Below are 15,024 nucleotides of genomic sequence, written 5' to 3' on the forward strand. Positions count from 1 at the left end.
ATAATTTATCTTCTTTTTAAAATCAAGTGTTATATATTGGTTCAAGTAATGCTTTTGTTCCTGGTATGGATAACTTACTTGAAATGGTGGCATGTTGGATTAGGAACATTTTTGGATTTCTAACATCAGTATGGTCCAGTATAATAGATCCTGTATGGTCAGGTATAACAGAATCTATATGGTCCAGTATAATAGAATCTATATGGTCCAGTATAATAGAATCTGTATGGTCCAGTATAATAGAGCCTGTATGGTCAGGTATATAATAGAACTTGTATGGTCCAGTATAATAGAACCTGTATGGTCCAGTTTAATAGAACCTGTAGGGTCAGGTATAATAGAACCGGTATGGTCCAGTATAATAGACCCTGTATGGTCAGGTATAATAGAACCTGTATGGTCCAGTATAATAGAACCTGTATGGTCCAGTATAATAGAACCGGTATGGTCCAGTATAATAGACCCTGTATGGTCAGGTATAATAGAACCTGAATGGTCCAGTATAATAGAACTGGTATGGTCCAGTATAATAGAACCTGTATGGTCCAGTATAATAGAACCTGTATGGTCCAGTATAATAGAACCAGTATGGTCCAGTATAGTAGAACTGGTATGGTCCAGTATAATAGAACTGGTATGGTCCAGTATAGTAGAACTGGTATGGTCCAGTATGGTAGAACTGGTATGGTCCAGTATGGTAGAACTGGTACGGTCCAGTATAGTAGAACTGGTATGGTCCAGTATAGTAGAACTGGTATGGTCCAGTATGGTACAACTGGTATGGTCCAGTATAGTAGAACTGGTATGGTCCAGTATAGTAGAACTGGTATGGTCCAGTATGGTACAACTGGTATGGTCCAGTATAGTAGAACTGGTATGGTCCAGTATGGTACAACTACATCTACGAAACCCCACTTAGACTATGTTTACACAGGCAGCCCAAAAATCTAATATAATAATATTTATCTTGGTAAACATAGTCTCGTTCTCTAAAACAAAATGTTTGGGTCTGTTTCTCTTTTTAGTGGAAGAGTTGCAAAAGAAGTGATCGAAGCCAGCTCCAAGATCCAAAGAGATCCACCGGAGGTGCGCAGGTGAGAGGTAGAATAATAAACATCCCTAAATGATTCCAACAGATTAAAGGTAGAATAACAAACATCCCTAAATTATTCCAACAGATTAGAGGTAGAATAACAAACATCCCTAAATGATTCCAACAGATTAGAGGTAGAATAACAAACATCACTGTTTACTGACGTGTATTCCCCATTATCTCCTGCAAATTCGGCAGCCACTCCTTTTGGGAAGTAGTAGTAGTTGTAGTAGTTTTGATCAGGAGGTGCTGATGTTGGCGGTGCTGATGTTGTCACACATACTAAACAGACAGTGCCCATCTGCAGAAACAATCTGTATACTGCCCTCGTCAGGGGAGTTCTGCAGCACCCCTACTTCCCGCAGCTTCGGTTCCAAATGGTTAGCTGGTGAATCGGGTGACACGTGTTGTTTACATTGGGTTTCAGGTTACACTTTGGCCAGAGCAGAAGCTTCAACTCGCTGAGCCACAAAAACCTGATCATGAACATGGAGCCTCTGGTCCCGGCCCTGCCCTCCCCCAATGAGTACGAAGAGGCCTCGGCGGATATTGGTAAGCGCGTTATTTACAAACACAGGCACACACACAACAGGCCTGGAGCCGAAATTTGTTTCAATAGAGGGGCATGTTTTTTTTGTGAGTGAAAGAGTGCACTTAAAGACATGCATACTGATTTATCTGAGATATTCGTAAGATCCGCCGATAGTGTCCATAAGGGAAATAGCAGAAACAATGGGTTTACAACTCCAGATAGGCTTAACAGATTAAAGCTAGCTAGCTTGGCAGTTTAGCTGGTGTTATATGTTTGGCTTTGAATACGCCTTTTCATTGCCTGTCCAGCCCATTCTAATCTTACGGTTCATGTTTTGGCTTGACTAGGTGACGGGGACAGCTAAACCAAAATACACAACCGGAAATCATTTGGGGGGCAACACTGAAACTAATGAGCGTTAATACGCCAACAATAACCAGCTATTTGTAAAGTGTTCCATTTGAAATAGCTGTATAAATGGTGACGGGGATTCTAACCCATGCCGCAGCAGTAAATGTGCACTGGCAGTAGTAGCTTAGAACGCTCACTGCAGGAAGGATTTGTGTGAGCACAACAGCGCCCCCCTGTCTAACTACATGTGGCCAATGTATCTGATGCTTTGTGGCCAGAAATAGTATAACATGCAGTACTATTTTAACCCAGATATTAGCAGACACATGGGTTACACATACACAGACAAATTGCCGCTTTCCCTGACTTGGATTCTAATTTCATTAGAACTGTTTAAATATTTTGTATACGAAAAAGGAAATATTCTACGGCATCTGACACAAACAAACACTCATGAACGCATCGTGCAGGACGAAGTATGTGGTTTGCTTGTTCTCCAGTGACAGGGTTTGGGTGCTCAGCTCTCTGAGCTACAGTCTACATTGAACAGCTGATGCTACTATCAGCCTCGTTACCCTGGAGACTCCAATCACAGCCCTAAAAATATACCTCCCAGGAGCCTGATAACGACCAGTCAAGGATGTAAATTCTGATGTCACGGAAACAGACTGTGGGCCCCAGTCTGAACCTAATTTCTCCTCAGACTGCAGTAGATGACTGCTAAACGTTCCTCAGATAAACTGTAATAATGGGTGAACAGCAGGCTGGCTGGATGTGGGACCTGTAAATGGTATAGAAGCTGGTGCCTTAGGACCTATAAATAGTATAGAAGCTGGTGCCTTAGAAACTGTAAATGGTATAGAAGCTGGTGCCGTAGGACCTGTACATGGTATAGAAGCTGGTGCCTTAGGACCAGTAAATGGTATAGGAGCTGGTGACTTAGGACCTGTAAATGGTGGAAGACTGGATTTGTTGCAGACCAGGTGTGACAGTATGTTTCTGTGGTCTGTATGTTTCAGTGGTCAGAACATTTCATCTGTCAGTACATTTGAGTGGTCAGTTTGTTTCAGCAGTCAGTATATTTCAGCGGTCAGTATATTTCAGTGGTCAGTATATTTCAGTGGTCAGTATATTTCAGTGGTCAGTACATTTCAGCGGTCAGTATGTTTCAGTGGTCAGTAAATTTCAGCGGTCAGTATGTTTCAGTGGTCCTTAGTCCATCAGCTTCATTGCTGACTCTGGGTTTCTGGGTTCAGCTTTCCCACGGGACCACCAGACCAGATCAGGCCTGTTGTGCCCTTGGGGGGACCTCAGAGGGAAGGAACAGAGAATGGAGAGGAGAAGGAGGGGGAAATAGAAAAGGGGCGAGTGGGAGAGGAGAGGTGTCAGCAGGGGTGTGAGGTATCAGCACACCCTGTCTATGTCTCGGTTACCCCCCCATGCACGGTGTTACCCCTGGATTCACACACACACACACACAAGACACACACAAATAAGAAACACACAAAAGCACATACAACAGACATACACATGAAACACCACCGCACTTGCACATACACATTACACTATTACACACACACACCTTCAGTCATATTTTTCAGCAGTCAAAGACATATATCCAGACAGCAGGAGTCAGAGACATATTCAGACAGGAGGAGTCAGAGACATATATTCAGACAGCAGGAGTCAGAGACATATTCAGACAGGAGGAGTCAGAGACAAATATCCAGACAGCAGGAGTCAGAGACATATTCAGACAGCAGGAGTCAGAGACATATTCAGACAGCAGGAGTCAGTGACATATATTCAGACAGTTGGGCAAACTGAGATTGTAAGTCTTTGGACTGTACCGTTGTGTACCTGGACCATAATGCATGAACATCAGTGTCCCACCAATAGAGGAATGAAAACCTTCTAACTCTCCATAGTTCTGGTGGTCATCAGTCTCCACCCACAAGACAGGTCTCCACCCGGGGTCTCCACCCACAAGACAGGTCTCCACCTGGGGTCTCCACCCACAAGACAGGTCTCCACCCACAAGACAGGTCTGCACCCGGGGTCTCCACCCACAAGACGGGTCTCCACCCAGGGTCTCCACCCACAAGACAGGTCTGCACCCGGGATCTCCACCCACAACACGTCTCCACCCGGGGCCTCCAAGCAGAAGACAGGTGTCAATCCAGGGCCTACATCGACAGAGTAGGCCTCAACCCAGGGCCACCATCCTCCAGGCCGGTGACGACCGCTGCTAAATACATCTCTGGGCTAGCCCTATTGGGCTTCAGCTGATATAAACCCCTTAATAAGCAGCCATCTAAAGGAGGAGATATATCAGGAAAGAACTGTGAGTGTTGGAATGAGACATAGTCACCCCCTCTTGCCCCCTCCCTAGCCCCTGGCCCTAATCAGCTAGAGATTAACTGGCCCTCTCCCCAAGACCATGGGGGTAAAAATAGACTCCCCTACTTTTGGGATGATCCACCCCTAATGCCCTGTCTTTGTTAACACGGCTGACATTTAAGTCATCCGTAGGGTTGTGTGTGCGCATGTGGCGCAGAGCTCAGAGGACAACCAGTCAGCCGTGGTGTGGGAGTGGGAAGCCGCTGCCAAGTCACTGCGAGAGGGCGCAGCCATGGAGCTTCTGGGGCAGAGGAACAAGGCCGACATCGCTGTGAGAGTCGGGGACCCTCTGGGGTGTGGAGGTGTCCTAGGGAAGCAGGGAGATCTGGGTGAGGGTTTGGGTGCGGTCCCGGGCGAGGGGCAGGACGAGGAGATCCTTGGTGCACGGGGCGGGGATGTCCTGGAGGAGCGTTCGGATGTGGTGCGCTGCCGGTTGAAGATCACCACCAGCCACAGCCTGCAGCTACGCATGGCCAACCACACATCCCGGGGCGTCTGCGTCCGCCTGCTGGGCCACGGAGGGCACATCTCTGGAACCGGTACAAAACCTAAGGGACAAGACAGGGGGGCGCAAAAAAAACACACTTATTTCTGGCAACTGGACAATCATTTCGGAACGCCTTGACACTGCATAGAACGTACTGTGTTACACTGCCTACACTAATTTCTGTGTTCAAATGTGTGTGACTGCTCACGCTCGTGTGTGTGGGTCTGTGTGTGTGTGTGTGTGTGTGTGTGGGTCTTGGCCCGGGGAGAATATGTTTAATTTAACGACGAACACTGCTGACAGTCTGACCTTGCTCCAGAAACCCATTTAATTTCACACCGAAGTAGTTGTTTGGCCGGCCAGAGTTTATGGCCTGTCACTGGTCCTGGGTGTGGCAGAAACACTGGGTGGAGTATCCCATCAGAGCCTCCCGTGTGTTTGTGGTGGTTCCCTCGGCTCAGCTGCCTCTGTTGTTGAGAACTGGGACATGGCTCTGCTCCTGTTGCTGTCAGTCTAGGTCTGCCTGCCCGCCTGTCTGCCTGTCTGATGCTGTAGAGATTATGTGGGTAAGGTTAGAGGATGTTTTAAGGAAGAAGAGTAATGTTGAAGATGAGAATTCTGTTAATTTCAGGATTCGAACGAGGACGCTGTAAGGATGAAGGCTAAATCATTTTCAGCCTGTGCTGTTGGTTAGTGTGGGAGTGCACAGCGGGGAAAACTTTCAATCAATCAATCAAAATGTATTTATAAAGCGCTTTTTACAACAGCAGTTGTCACAAAGTGCTTTACAGAGACACCCAGGCCTTAAACCCCAAGGAGCAAACAACAGTAGTGTTTGACTTTGTGTGTGTGTGTGTGTGTGTGCATTGAGTTGGGGATGCAGGAGGAATCTAATGGCTTAGACTGTAACCCAATCTTAGGACACGAGTACAGAACCACGAGAGATGGCATTATCTACTCCTCAACTGACATGGGAAGAGAGAGAGGAGAGGGAACATGAGGGAAGCGAGGGAGAGAGACAGGGCCGGAGAAAAGAGGGAAAGAGGGAAGTAAGGAATGAAGAAGAGGGAGGGAGGGAGGGAGGGAAGAAGAAGAGAGACAGAGAGAAGGGAGGGAGAGAGGAAGGAAAGGAAGAAAGTGATGGAGTGTCCAGTGACTCAGTTGTGACTTCTCTTCCATTACCAGGGGGCGCCTGCCTCTGTCTTCAGTGACGAGCCAAGAGAGGACGAACGCAACTGATCTCCAACATGATAAGACAAGGGGTCAAAACATGTCAGGATCAGGATTGTCTCCATACAGTCAACTACAATTTGCTGTGATTTTGGGGGGATGTGTATTTGAATCAGAGTGTGACAGAGCCTCTGAAACTGAACGGAATTTGAAAAAAAAAGAGTTTAAAAACGAATAGAAATAAAAACAGGTGCAAAAACAGAACTATATTGACCTGGATAGAGGAGGTGAGAACAGACACTATGATTGACATATAGAGCTGTCAGATAACATAGAGATGTTACCTTGGTCTGGAAACATTGTTTGTAAAATCATTCTGGGATGGGGGTGTTGTCTAATTATCATTCTGGGAGGTCTACAAATAGGGTGGTCAAGGTGTTGTGAGTAGGTAATGTGAGTAGTTTTGTTCACGAACATGTTGGCTCTGTGGTAAGACTGCACTGGGCTGAGGGAGGTATTAGTGAAGGTTTTGAGATGGGACCGGACTATGCCCTCAAACATGACAACCAGGGTGAGTGCAATGAGTCCATAGTCAACCAGCAGAACCCTACAATGGAAGACCCAGCCGAACCCTAAGATGGAAGACCAGGCAGAACCTACAATGGAAGACCAGGCAGAACCCTACGATGGAAGACCAGGCAGAACCCTACGATGGAAGACCAGGCAGAACCCTACAATGGAAGACCAGGCAGAACCCTACGATGGAAGACCAGGCAGAACCTACAATGGAAGACCAGGCAGAACCCTATGATGGAAGACCAGGCAGAACCCTACGATGGAAGACCAGGCAGAACCCTACAATGGAAGACCAGGCAGAACCCTATGATGGAAGACCAGGCAGAACCCTACGATGGAAGACCAGGGAAGCAGTGTTGGTCTAGTGATATTTTCAAAATCTATGTGAAAACAGGGAAGAGCTGGTCAGGCTGGTGGTTATGGGGCCTTTGATTGTCAAATATGCATTAAAACTGGTTGAGGTTGCTTAGCAGGTCCACAGCAACAATCTATCTAAAACCTTTTCAAATGGGAGATACATCATTGCTTGTGAAACGCTTTACCAGCCTGGCTCAAAGCTCATACCGTTTTGAAGATACGACACCCAAGTAGCTTTTTCTTTGCTTTTCTGAAGAGGGATCCATACCTGGTTGGGGGAATTTTCCCAATTAGCCATTTTCCCTCCCCAGTGTCATGTGACTCGTTAGTGTTACAAGGTCTCAGGTGTGAATGGGGAGCAGGTGTGTTAAATTTGGTGTTACCGCTCTCACACTCCCTCATACTGGTCATTGGAAGTTCAACATGGCACCTCATGGCAAAGAACTCTCTGAGGATCTGAAAAAATTAATTGTTGCTCTACATAATAATGGCCTAATCTATGAGAAGATTGCCAAGACCCTGAAACTGAGCTGCAGCACGGTGGCCAAGACCATACAGCGGTTTAACAGGACAGGTTCCACTCAGAACAGGCCTCACCATGGTCAACCAAAGAAGTTGAATGCTTGTGCTTAGCGTCATATCCAGAGATTGTCTTAGGGAAATAGATGTATGAGTGCTGCCAGCATTGCTGCAGAGGTTGAAGGGGTGGGGGGTCAGCCTGTCAGTGCTCAGACCATACGCCCCAGACTGCATCAAATTGGTATACATGGCTGTCGTCCTAAAAGGAAGCCTCTTCTAAAGATGATGCACAAGAAAGCCCACAAACAGTTTGCTGAGGACAAGCAGACTAAGGACATGGATTACTGGAACCATGTCCTGTGGTCTGATGAGACCAAGATTAACTTATTTGGTTCAGATGGTGTCAAGCGTGTGTGGTGGCAACCAGGTAAGGAGTACTAAGACAAGTGTGTCTTGCCTACAGTCGAGCTTGGTGATGGGAGTGTCATGGTCTGGGGCTGCATGAGTGCTGCCAGCACTGAGGAGCTACAGTTCATTGAGGGAACCATGAATGCCAACATGTACTGTGACATACTGAAGCAGAGCATGATCCCCTCCCACTGGGCTCCAGGGCAGTATTCCAACATGATAACGACCCCAGACACACCTCCAAGACGACCACAGTCTTGCTAAAGATGCTAAGGGTAAAGGTGATGGATTGGCCAAGCATGTTTCCAGACCTAAACCCCATTGAGCATCTGTGGGGCATCCTCAAACGGAAGGTGGAGGAGCGCAATGTAAAGGTGCTGGTCATAAAATTAGAATATCATCAAAAAGTTGATTTATTTAATGTAATTCCATTCAAAAAGTGAAACTTGTATATTATATGCATTCATTACACACAGACTGATATATTTCAAATGTTTATTTCTTTTCATTGTGATAATTATAACTGACAACTAATGAAAATCCCAAATTCAGTATCTCAGAAAATTAGAATATTACTTAAGACCAATACAAAAAAAAGATTTTTAGAAATGTTGGCCAACTGAAAAGTATGAACATGAAAAGTATGAGCATGTACAGCACTCAATACTTAGTTGGGGCTCCTTTTGCCTGAATTACTGCAGCAATGCGGCGTGGCATGGAGTCGATCAGTCTGTGGCACTGCTCAGGTGTTATGTGAGCCCAGGTTGCTCTGATAGTGGCCTTCAGCTCTTCTGCATTGTTGGGTCTGGCATATCGCATCTTCCTCTTCACAATACCCCATAGATTTTCTATAGGGTTAAGGTCAGGCGAGATTGCTGGCCAATTAAGAACAGGGATACCATGGTCCTTAAACCAGGTACTGGTAGCTTTGGCACTGTGTGCAAGTTTCGCTTTTTGAATGGAATTACTGAAATAAATCAACTTTTTGATGATATTCTAATTTTATGACCAGCACCTGTAAACGTATTACTTTACATTGTAGCAAAGTGTCATTTCTTCAGTGTTGTCACATGAAAAGATATAATCAAATATTTACAAACATGTGAGGGGTGTGAGATACTGTACATATATATAGATATCGATTTCAATACAAGGAGATGTGATTGTACAGCTGAGTGTTGAAGCAGTTCCGGTAGATGTGGCAGCAGTTCCGGTAAATGTGGTAGCAGTTCGGGTAGATGTGGTCCAGCCACGGAGATATAACCTCATCTCCAGTGAAGGCGCTAACCAACTTCCTGGGTTGATCCCTCCTGATCGCCCAGTTGGAGTCATGTCATGAAATCAAAGTCCTTGGAAGGGGTCTGCCAATGAATTAGACAAACAATATGGAAACATAGAGATGTGGTTGTCCATCCACGTCAATGGGCGTGGCTTAGAAGAGAGCAACATCTGTCGTAATCTAATGAACGAATGTGTCTTCAGCATGGCTCAGAGCACGCTGGAGGTGTCTTTGTCTAAGAGGGGACCCAGTGGATGGCGAGTACGCAGAACTGTGTCATGCCTCGAACAAGGAATGCAGGAACTGCGGACTTGTGAGTCACACAAACACGTCACGGGAGTTTAGCCCAGAGACACGTCTTAATCCACAGCAGGGGACAGTTGAGTCTATTTTAGGAGAACACACACACACACAGAGAAAGTTATGCCTCCTGCGCACACATCTCAAAAAAGGCTGTGATGATGTGCTGTCCACACATTGTCTGTTCAGGCAGCTAGTTATGTGCTAGTTTTGTATTATGTTCCGGCATCTATCTGTCTGGCAGAGTTGTAGTCCGTTCAGGGAGCTTGCTGTGGGCTAGTCTTGTAATCTGTTCAGGCAGGTAGCTGTGAGCCACTTCTAGCAAGGGCGTATGTACTGTAATTTGCTGGAAATACCATAAAATACCATTCTTTCAGTACCATATCCCCATGTCCTCGGCTGGTGCACAAAACATAGACTTGCACAACAACCATTTCAAGTGGGAGTGGCCTTAGTGGGTACAGTATGTCATTTTACACATTTTAGAGAGTCAAAATACTAAAAGGCGTGGCTCACGTGGAGCTGTAACAAACACATGTCCATTAAATCCAGTTAATTGCCTAAAACAAGAAAATAAATGTTCCTTCAGGAAAATGTCTACTATAGTGACCTTGTTATTATAATGAATAAGTTTTAATGAAGCAAGTATTGCCACTACCCTAGTCATTTCAGTATCTATCACCGGACACTTGGCTGTTCCACAACAGTGTTGTAATTGGTGCTTGGCCACACAAGACGATTGGGGGGATGTGATATGGGAGATGATTGGTTGGTAGGCTATGACGATTAAGCCTATCCCTGTTGATCCAGGAATTATTCAGGACTTTGTTAATGGCTAATGAAGACCAAGTGTTACAGATTTTACCACCAGACCCTCCATGAATTTGGGGTAGAACTGTCTGGGATTGAGAGTAGGTTCCCATTAACAATATACAGTGAATATAAAAAGTCTACACACCCATAAATGTGACCTGTAATGTGAAAAATTCATTTGAAAAACAAACTGAAATCTTCAAGGGGGAAAAATAAAAAACTCACAATAACCTGGTTGCATAACTTTGCACACCCTTAAACTAATGCTTTGTTGAAGCACCTTTTGATTTTATTATAGCACTCATTCTTTTTGGGTAGGAGTCTATTAGCATGGCACATCTTGACTTGGAAATATTTGCCCACTCTTCTTTGCAAAAGTGCTCCAGATCTGTCAGATTGCGAGGACATCTCCTTTGCACAGCCGTCTTCAGATCACCCCACATATGTTCAATTGGATTCAGGTCTGGGCTCTGGCTGGGCCATTCCAAAATGTTAATCTTCTTCTGGTGAAGCCATGCTTTTATGGTTTTGGATGTGTGCTTTGGGTCGTTGTCATTTTCAGCTTTATAAACGGACACCTGAAGGTTTTGTGCCAAAATTGCCTGGTATTTGGAACTGTTCATAATTCCCTCTACCCTGACTAAGGCCCCAGTTCCAGCTGAAGAAAAACAGCCCCAAAGCATGATGCTGCCACTGCCATGCTTCACTGTGGGTATGGTGTACTTTGGGTGATGTGCAGTGTTGTTTTTGCACCAAACATACCTTTTGGAATGATGGCCAAAAAGTTCAACCTTAGTTTCATCAGACCATAACACATTTTCCCACGTGCTTTTGGGGGACTTGATGTTTGTTTTTGCAAACTTCACCCGGGCTTGGATGTTTTTCTTTGTAAGAAAAGGCTTCCGTCTTGCCACCCTACCCCACAGTCCATTCATATGAAGAATACAGGAGATTGTTGTCACATGTAGAACACAGCCAGTACTTGCCAGAAATTCCTGCAGTTGTAGACCTTTTATATCCACTGTATGGGAAAAACTTAAACAATGCTATTTAACTATAAAAAGAGCAACATAAAAAAGGGCCTCTGAACATATGACTCATGTCTAAAATGTATACAGATGCATGCATAATTAGACACACACACTTTCCCTGTAATCTGAGACCAGTCTAGAACAGAGTTTCCCCTGCAGTCTGAGGCCCGTCCAGAACAGTGAGTTTCTCCTGAGACCAGTACAGAGCAGGGAGTTTCTCCTGAGACCAGTACAGAGCAGGGAGTTTCCCCTGAGGCCAGTCCAGAGCAGTGAGTTTCCCCTGCAGTCTGAGGTCAGTCCAGAGCAGTGAGTTTCTCCTGAGACCAGTACAGAGCAGGGAGTTTCCCCTGAGGCCAGTCCAGAGCAGTGAGTTTCTCCTGCAGTCTGAGGCCAGTCCAGAGCAGTGCGTTTCTCCTGATGTCAGTCCAGAACAGTGAGTTTCTCCTGATGTCAGTCCAGAACAGTGAGTTTCTCCTGATGTCAGTCCAGAGCAGGGAGTTTCTCCTGAGGTCAGTCCAGAGCAGTGAGTTTCTCCTGCAGTCTGAGGCCAGTCCAGAGCAGTGAGTTTCTCCTGATGTCAGTCCAGAACAGTGAGTTTCTCCTGATGTCAGTCCAGAGCAGGGAGTTTCCCCTGCAGTTTGAGGCCAGTTTCCCAGTCTGTGCATCGGTCATTGTCCATCTGTTCCACTCAAATCTGGTTATCAAGGTCATACAGTCTGGACTACAAAGCCTGTAGCAATTTCCCATTGTTTTTTCTGCTGAAGCCCAGGACTTTGTCCTACATATCCAGTAGGGTCTGTTCCCTCTGTGTATGTGTGCACACAGCAGCTGAAAGCGTTACACCTCATCAGTGACTAGGAACCCGGTTAACAGCTTTTCCCCATAGTAGCAAATAATGTAGACGTCGGTGGTTGACAGTGTTCTCCAGTCTCACAGGACTGCGCAGTCTGTTCATCAACGTATTACTTTGATTCATCAAGCTAATGTTTATTTGACCTTCATCATGCTGATAATAGCTCAATGGATTTAACAATCAGGCCTCTGGTTTTAATCTGACACTCGCTAGCCTATCACTGGCTACTCCATAGCACAATGAAGTGAATAAAACTAACTAAAGTCAACTCTGTCTCTTCAGGACTCCTGGCTCTGAAGGACTGCGTTCACTTGTCCCCACTGAAGCAGTCCAGCACGCCCACAGAGCAGGAGGTGGAGAAGTTGGAGGGCCCGGCTCCTGGGCAGCACGGGCAGGAAGAGACAGGAGGGGAATTACAGGAGGGGCAGGATGAAGAGGACGAGGAGGAGGAGGAGGAAACGAGTGGTGCCCTGACCATCTCTGAGCTGGTGTACAGCCCCTGTGCCAGCATGCTTCCCACGCCGGTGGACGACAGCCAGGGAGGGGTGGATCGGCTGTTCCAGAGCCCCATCCAGAGCCCGGCCCGCCTGCTGAGAGAGCTGCACGCCGACCCGGACATCCAGTCCCAGCTGCAAGCCGAGAGGGCACGCGACCGCGCCTTTGAGCGCGCACGTGCGGCCGGGAGAAACGTGCTGGGCGGGGGGCTCCGCCTCCTGACGAGGAACGACAGGGTGAACGGTTGCGTGCTGAGCGCGATCCGTCTTGTCTCCATGGTGACGGGGGTCCTACTGGTTGCCGTGCCGATGCTGCTGCTGCTGCTGGAGTCGGACATTGACGTGTCGTTCCTTCGCGAGATCCGCCTGACACCCGAGTTTCAGCAGTTCCACTATGAGTACTACTGCCCCCTGCGCCGCTGGCTGCTCTGTAAGGTCAGCGCGGCCATGGAGAGACTGGGTTGGGACTGAGGGAGTGCAGGAGAAGAGGAGTGGACATGATGTGGACAGGAAGGAGGAAGAAGAGAAGATCTGAGAGAGGGTCGCGTTCACGCATTAATGTATCTCTCTGCCCACTCCTGATGCTGAAAAAGCTGACGGTCGTAGGTTGTGATTGGACTTTGATCTTCGCGTCAGTCTCTGGAGCTAATTTGATTGGCCCCAGACACTGTCAGTAGTGGCGGAGTGGGCGGAACGGAGGGAGGACATCGATCTGAGAGCCACCCGGTATTGAGTCACTGGTCACATAACAGCCACAGCCTATAGATACAAAAGTATATTTACAAAATAATTACAATAGGAATAATACATCTTTAAAGTTCTTTTTAGTGTTTTGTACATTTTTATGTGATGCAAGTATTTCAGGAATTTTTCAGTCAGAGGATCTACTTTAACTTATTTAAACAAGTTTATTGGAGCTACGGGGTTTGGGGTCAAAGTAAGCTATTTTTAAAGACTACTGTCATGCACCTTGACTGGTAGCGCCGTGGGTTTTACTACAAGGATATCCAGCACAATCTTTTACAACACAGACAAACTGTTTCAGATTCTCTGATGTCATTGGTGTCAGATGGCACAGGTCCTGTTACCTGCCCACCAACCTGTTGGTGGTGTCCCACTTAATGTCATCCTGTTCAAAGTTTCAGTCAGTCTCCTGACTGGTGGATTGGTCCAACTTAGGAGAGTTGTAACATCAAATTTGTCAGCGATACGGGAATATTTCTGATGGTCGGCCTTAACTGTAATTGCCAGACTATGAAATTAAATTGTTCCCTGACCAGCGGGTGACCGATAAGATCATGTATAAGTAACAAAACAAACAACAGGTCTGTCATGGTCTGAATGGGAAGGAAATACAACTGTCAGTCTGATAGCTATGAGTTTATCAAGATTTTACCTGTAAAAGAGTATCACAAAGAGGAGTGGGTTTATGGTTGTGAAGTGAAGGATAGTACTAGACAATTACATGAACAGAAGTTGAAGACAAATTTGGACTGTATTCTCAGGAAAGGACGTACGCATGTCGAATTAAGTCTCTGTGTGCAAATATAACATGATATGAACAAACACAATATAGAAAAAACATCTATCGTAATCACAAACCTCTTGTGAATATTAAATATCTCTTGATTAACTCGTCATATCTCAACAGGTTTGTAGCCATAAATGTCAATTATATTCTGTTTCTCAGTGTGTTCTCTAACACAGGCCTCGTTGTCATACTTCAGTACTCTGGTGTCAACACACAACTACTCTAGTGAGCAACAAGATATTTTACTCATCTACTGGAATCTTTAGATTTACTCCATTAGTGGCCCCTTAGTTATATTCCATTAGTCGCTGTGGCATTGTCAAAAGATGTTTTCATATTATTAAACGATAACATTATACATGTGTGTGTATATAAATATATAAATATATATATATGTAACCAGCTTTTAATGTTTACAGTGGGATGAGACAGGATGTTCACCCACTGCGCTGACATCAGATCAGCTCCAGCCAAGCTAAGGGCCCAAACTGAAACCATAAAGGCGCATGTTTTGCGTTAACTCAGAGATATTTTCACACGGGACAGACTTCGAAGCTAGACAACCTTCCCCCGAATACATGTACGTTTAGTAACATGTACGGGACTGGTGTGTACATATGTGCAGACGGACACGTCCTAGCGACTGTGCTTTATTTTCATGCTACAACTAGGGCCGGCTCTAGCCTTTTTGGTGCCATAAGCTACATTTTATCTGGGGCCCCCAAACCTTGTGTTCCCTAGCGGTCAGTGGCCCCCTAGCAGTCAGTGGGACCAGAGTGACCAGTTATGTTGCTTATGCCTAGAACCGGCCCTGGCTACAGCCGAACTGC

General features: G+C 45.9%; 1 protein-coding gene across 5 annotated transcripts in view; it reads left to right on the forward strand.

Annotated features, from left to right (window-relative positions):
- Positions 1–14,550, forward strand: part of frmd3 (FERM domain containing 3) — a 42,825-nt gene extending 28,275 nt beyond the window's left edge. For all 5 annotated transcript variants that reach the window (XM_020052964.3, XM_034296595.1, XM_013136850.4 and 2 more), the window contains 3 exons: positions 1,026–1,094; positions 1,521–1,645; positions 12,452–14,550. In XM_020052964.3, coding sequence (XP_019908523.1) covers positions 1,026–1,094; positions 1,521–1,645; positions 12,452–13,134 — 877 coding nt within the window. In that variant the 3' untranslated portion in view covers positions 13,135–14,550. The remainder of the gene's footprint in view (positions 1–1,025; positions 1,095–1,520; positions 1,646–12,451) is intronic.
- The last annotated feature ends 474 nt before the right edge of the window (positions 14,551–15,024 follow it).

This window comes from Esox lucius, chromosome 13 (assembly GCF_011004845.1).
Source record: "Esox lucius isolate fEsoLuc1 chromosome 13, fEsoLuc1.pri, whole genome shotgun sequence".
Classification (NCBI taxonomy): domain Eukaryota; kingdom Metazoa; phylum Chordata; class Actinopteri; order Esociformes; family Esocidae; genus Esox; species Esox lucius.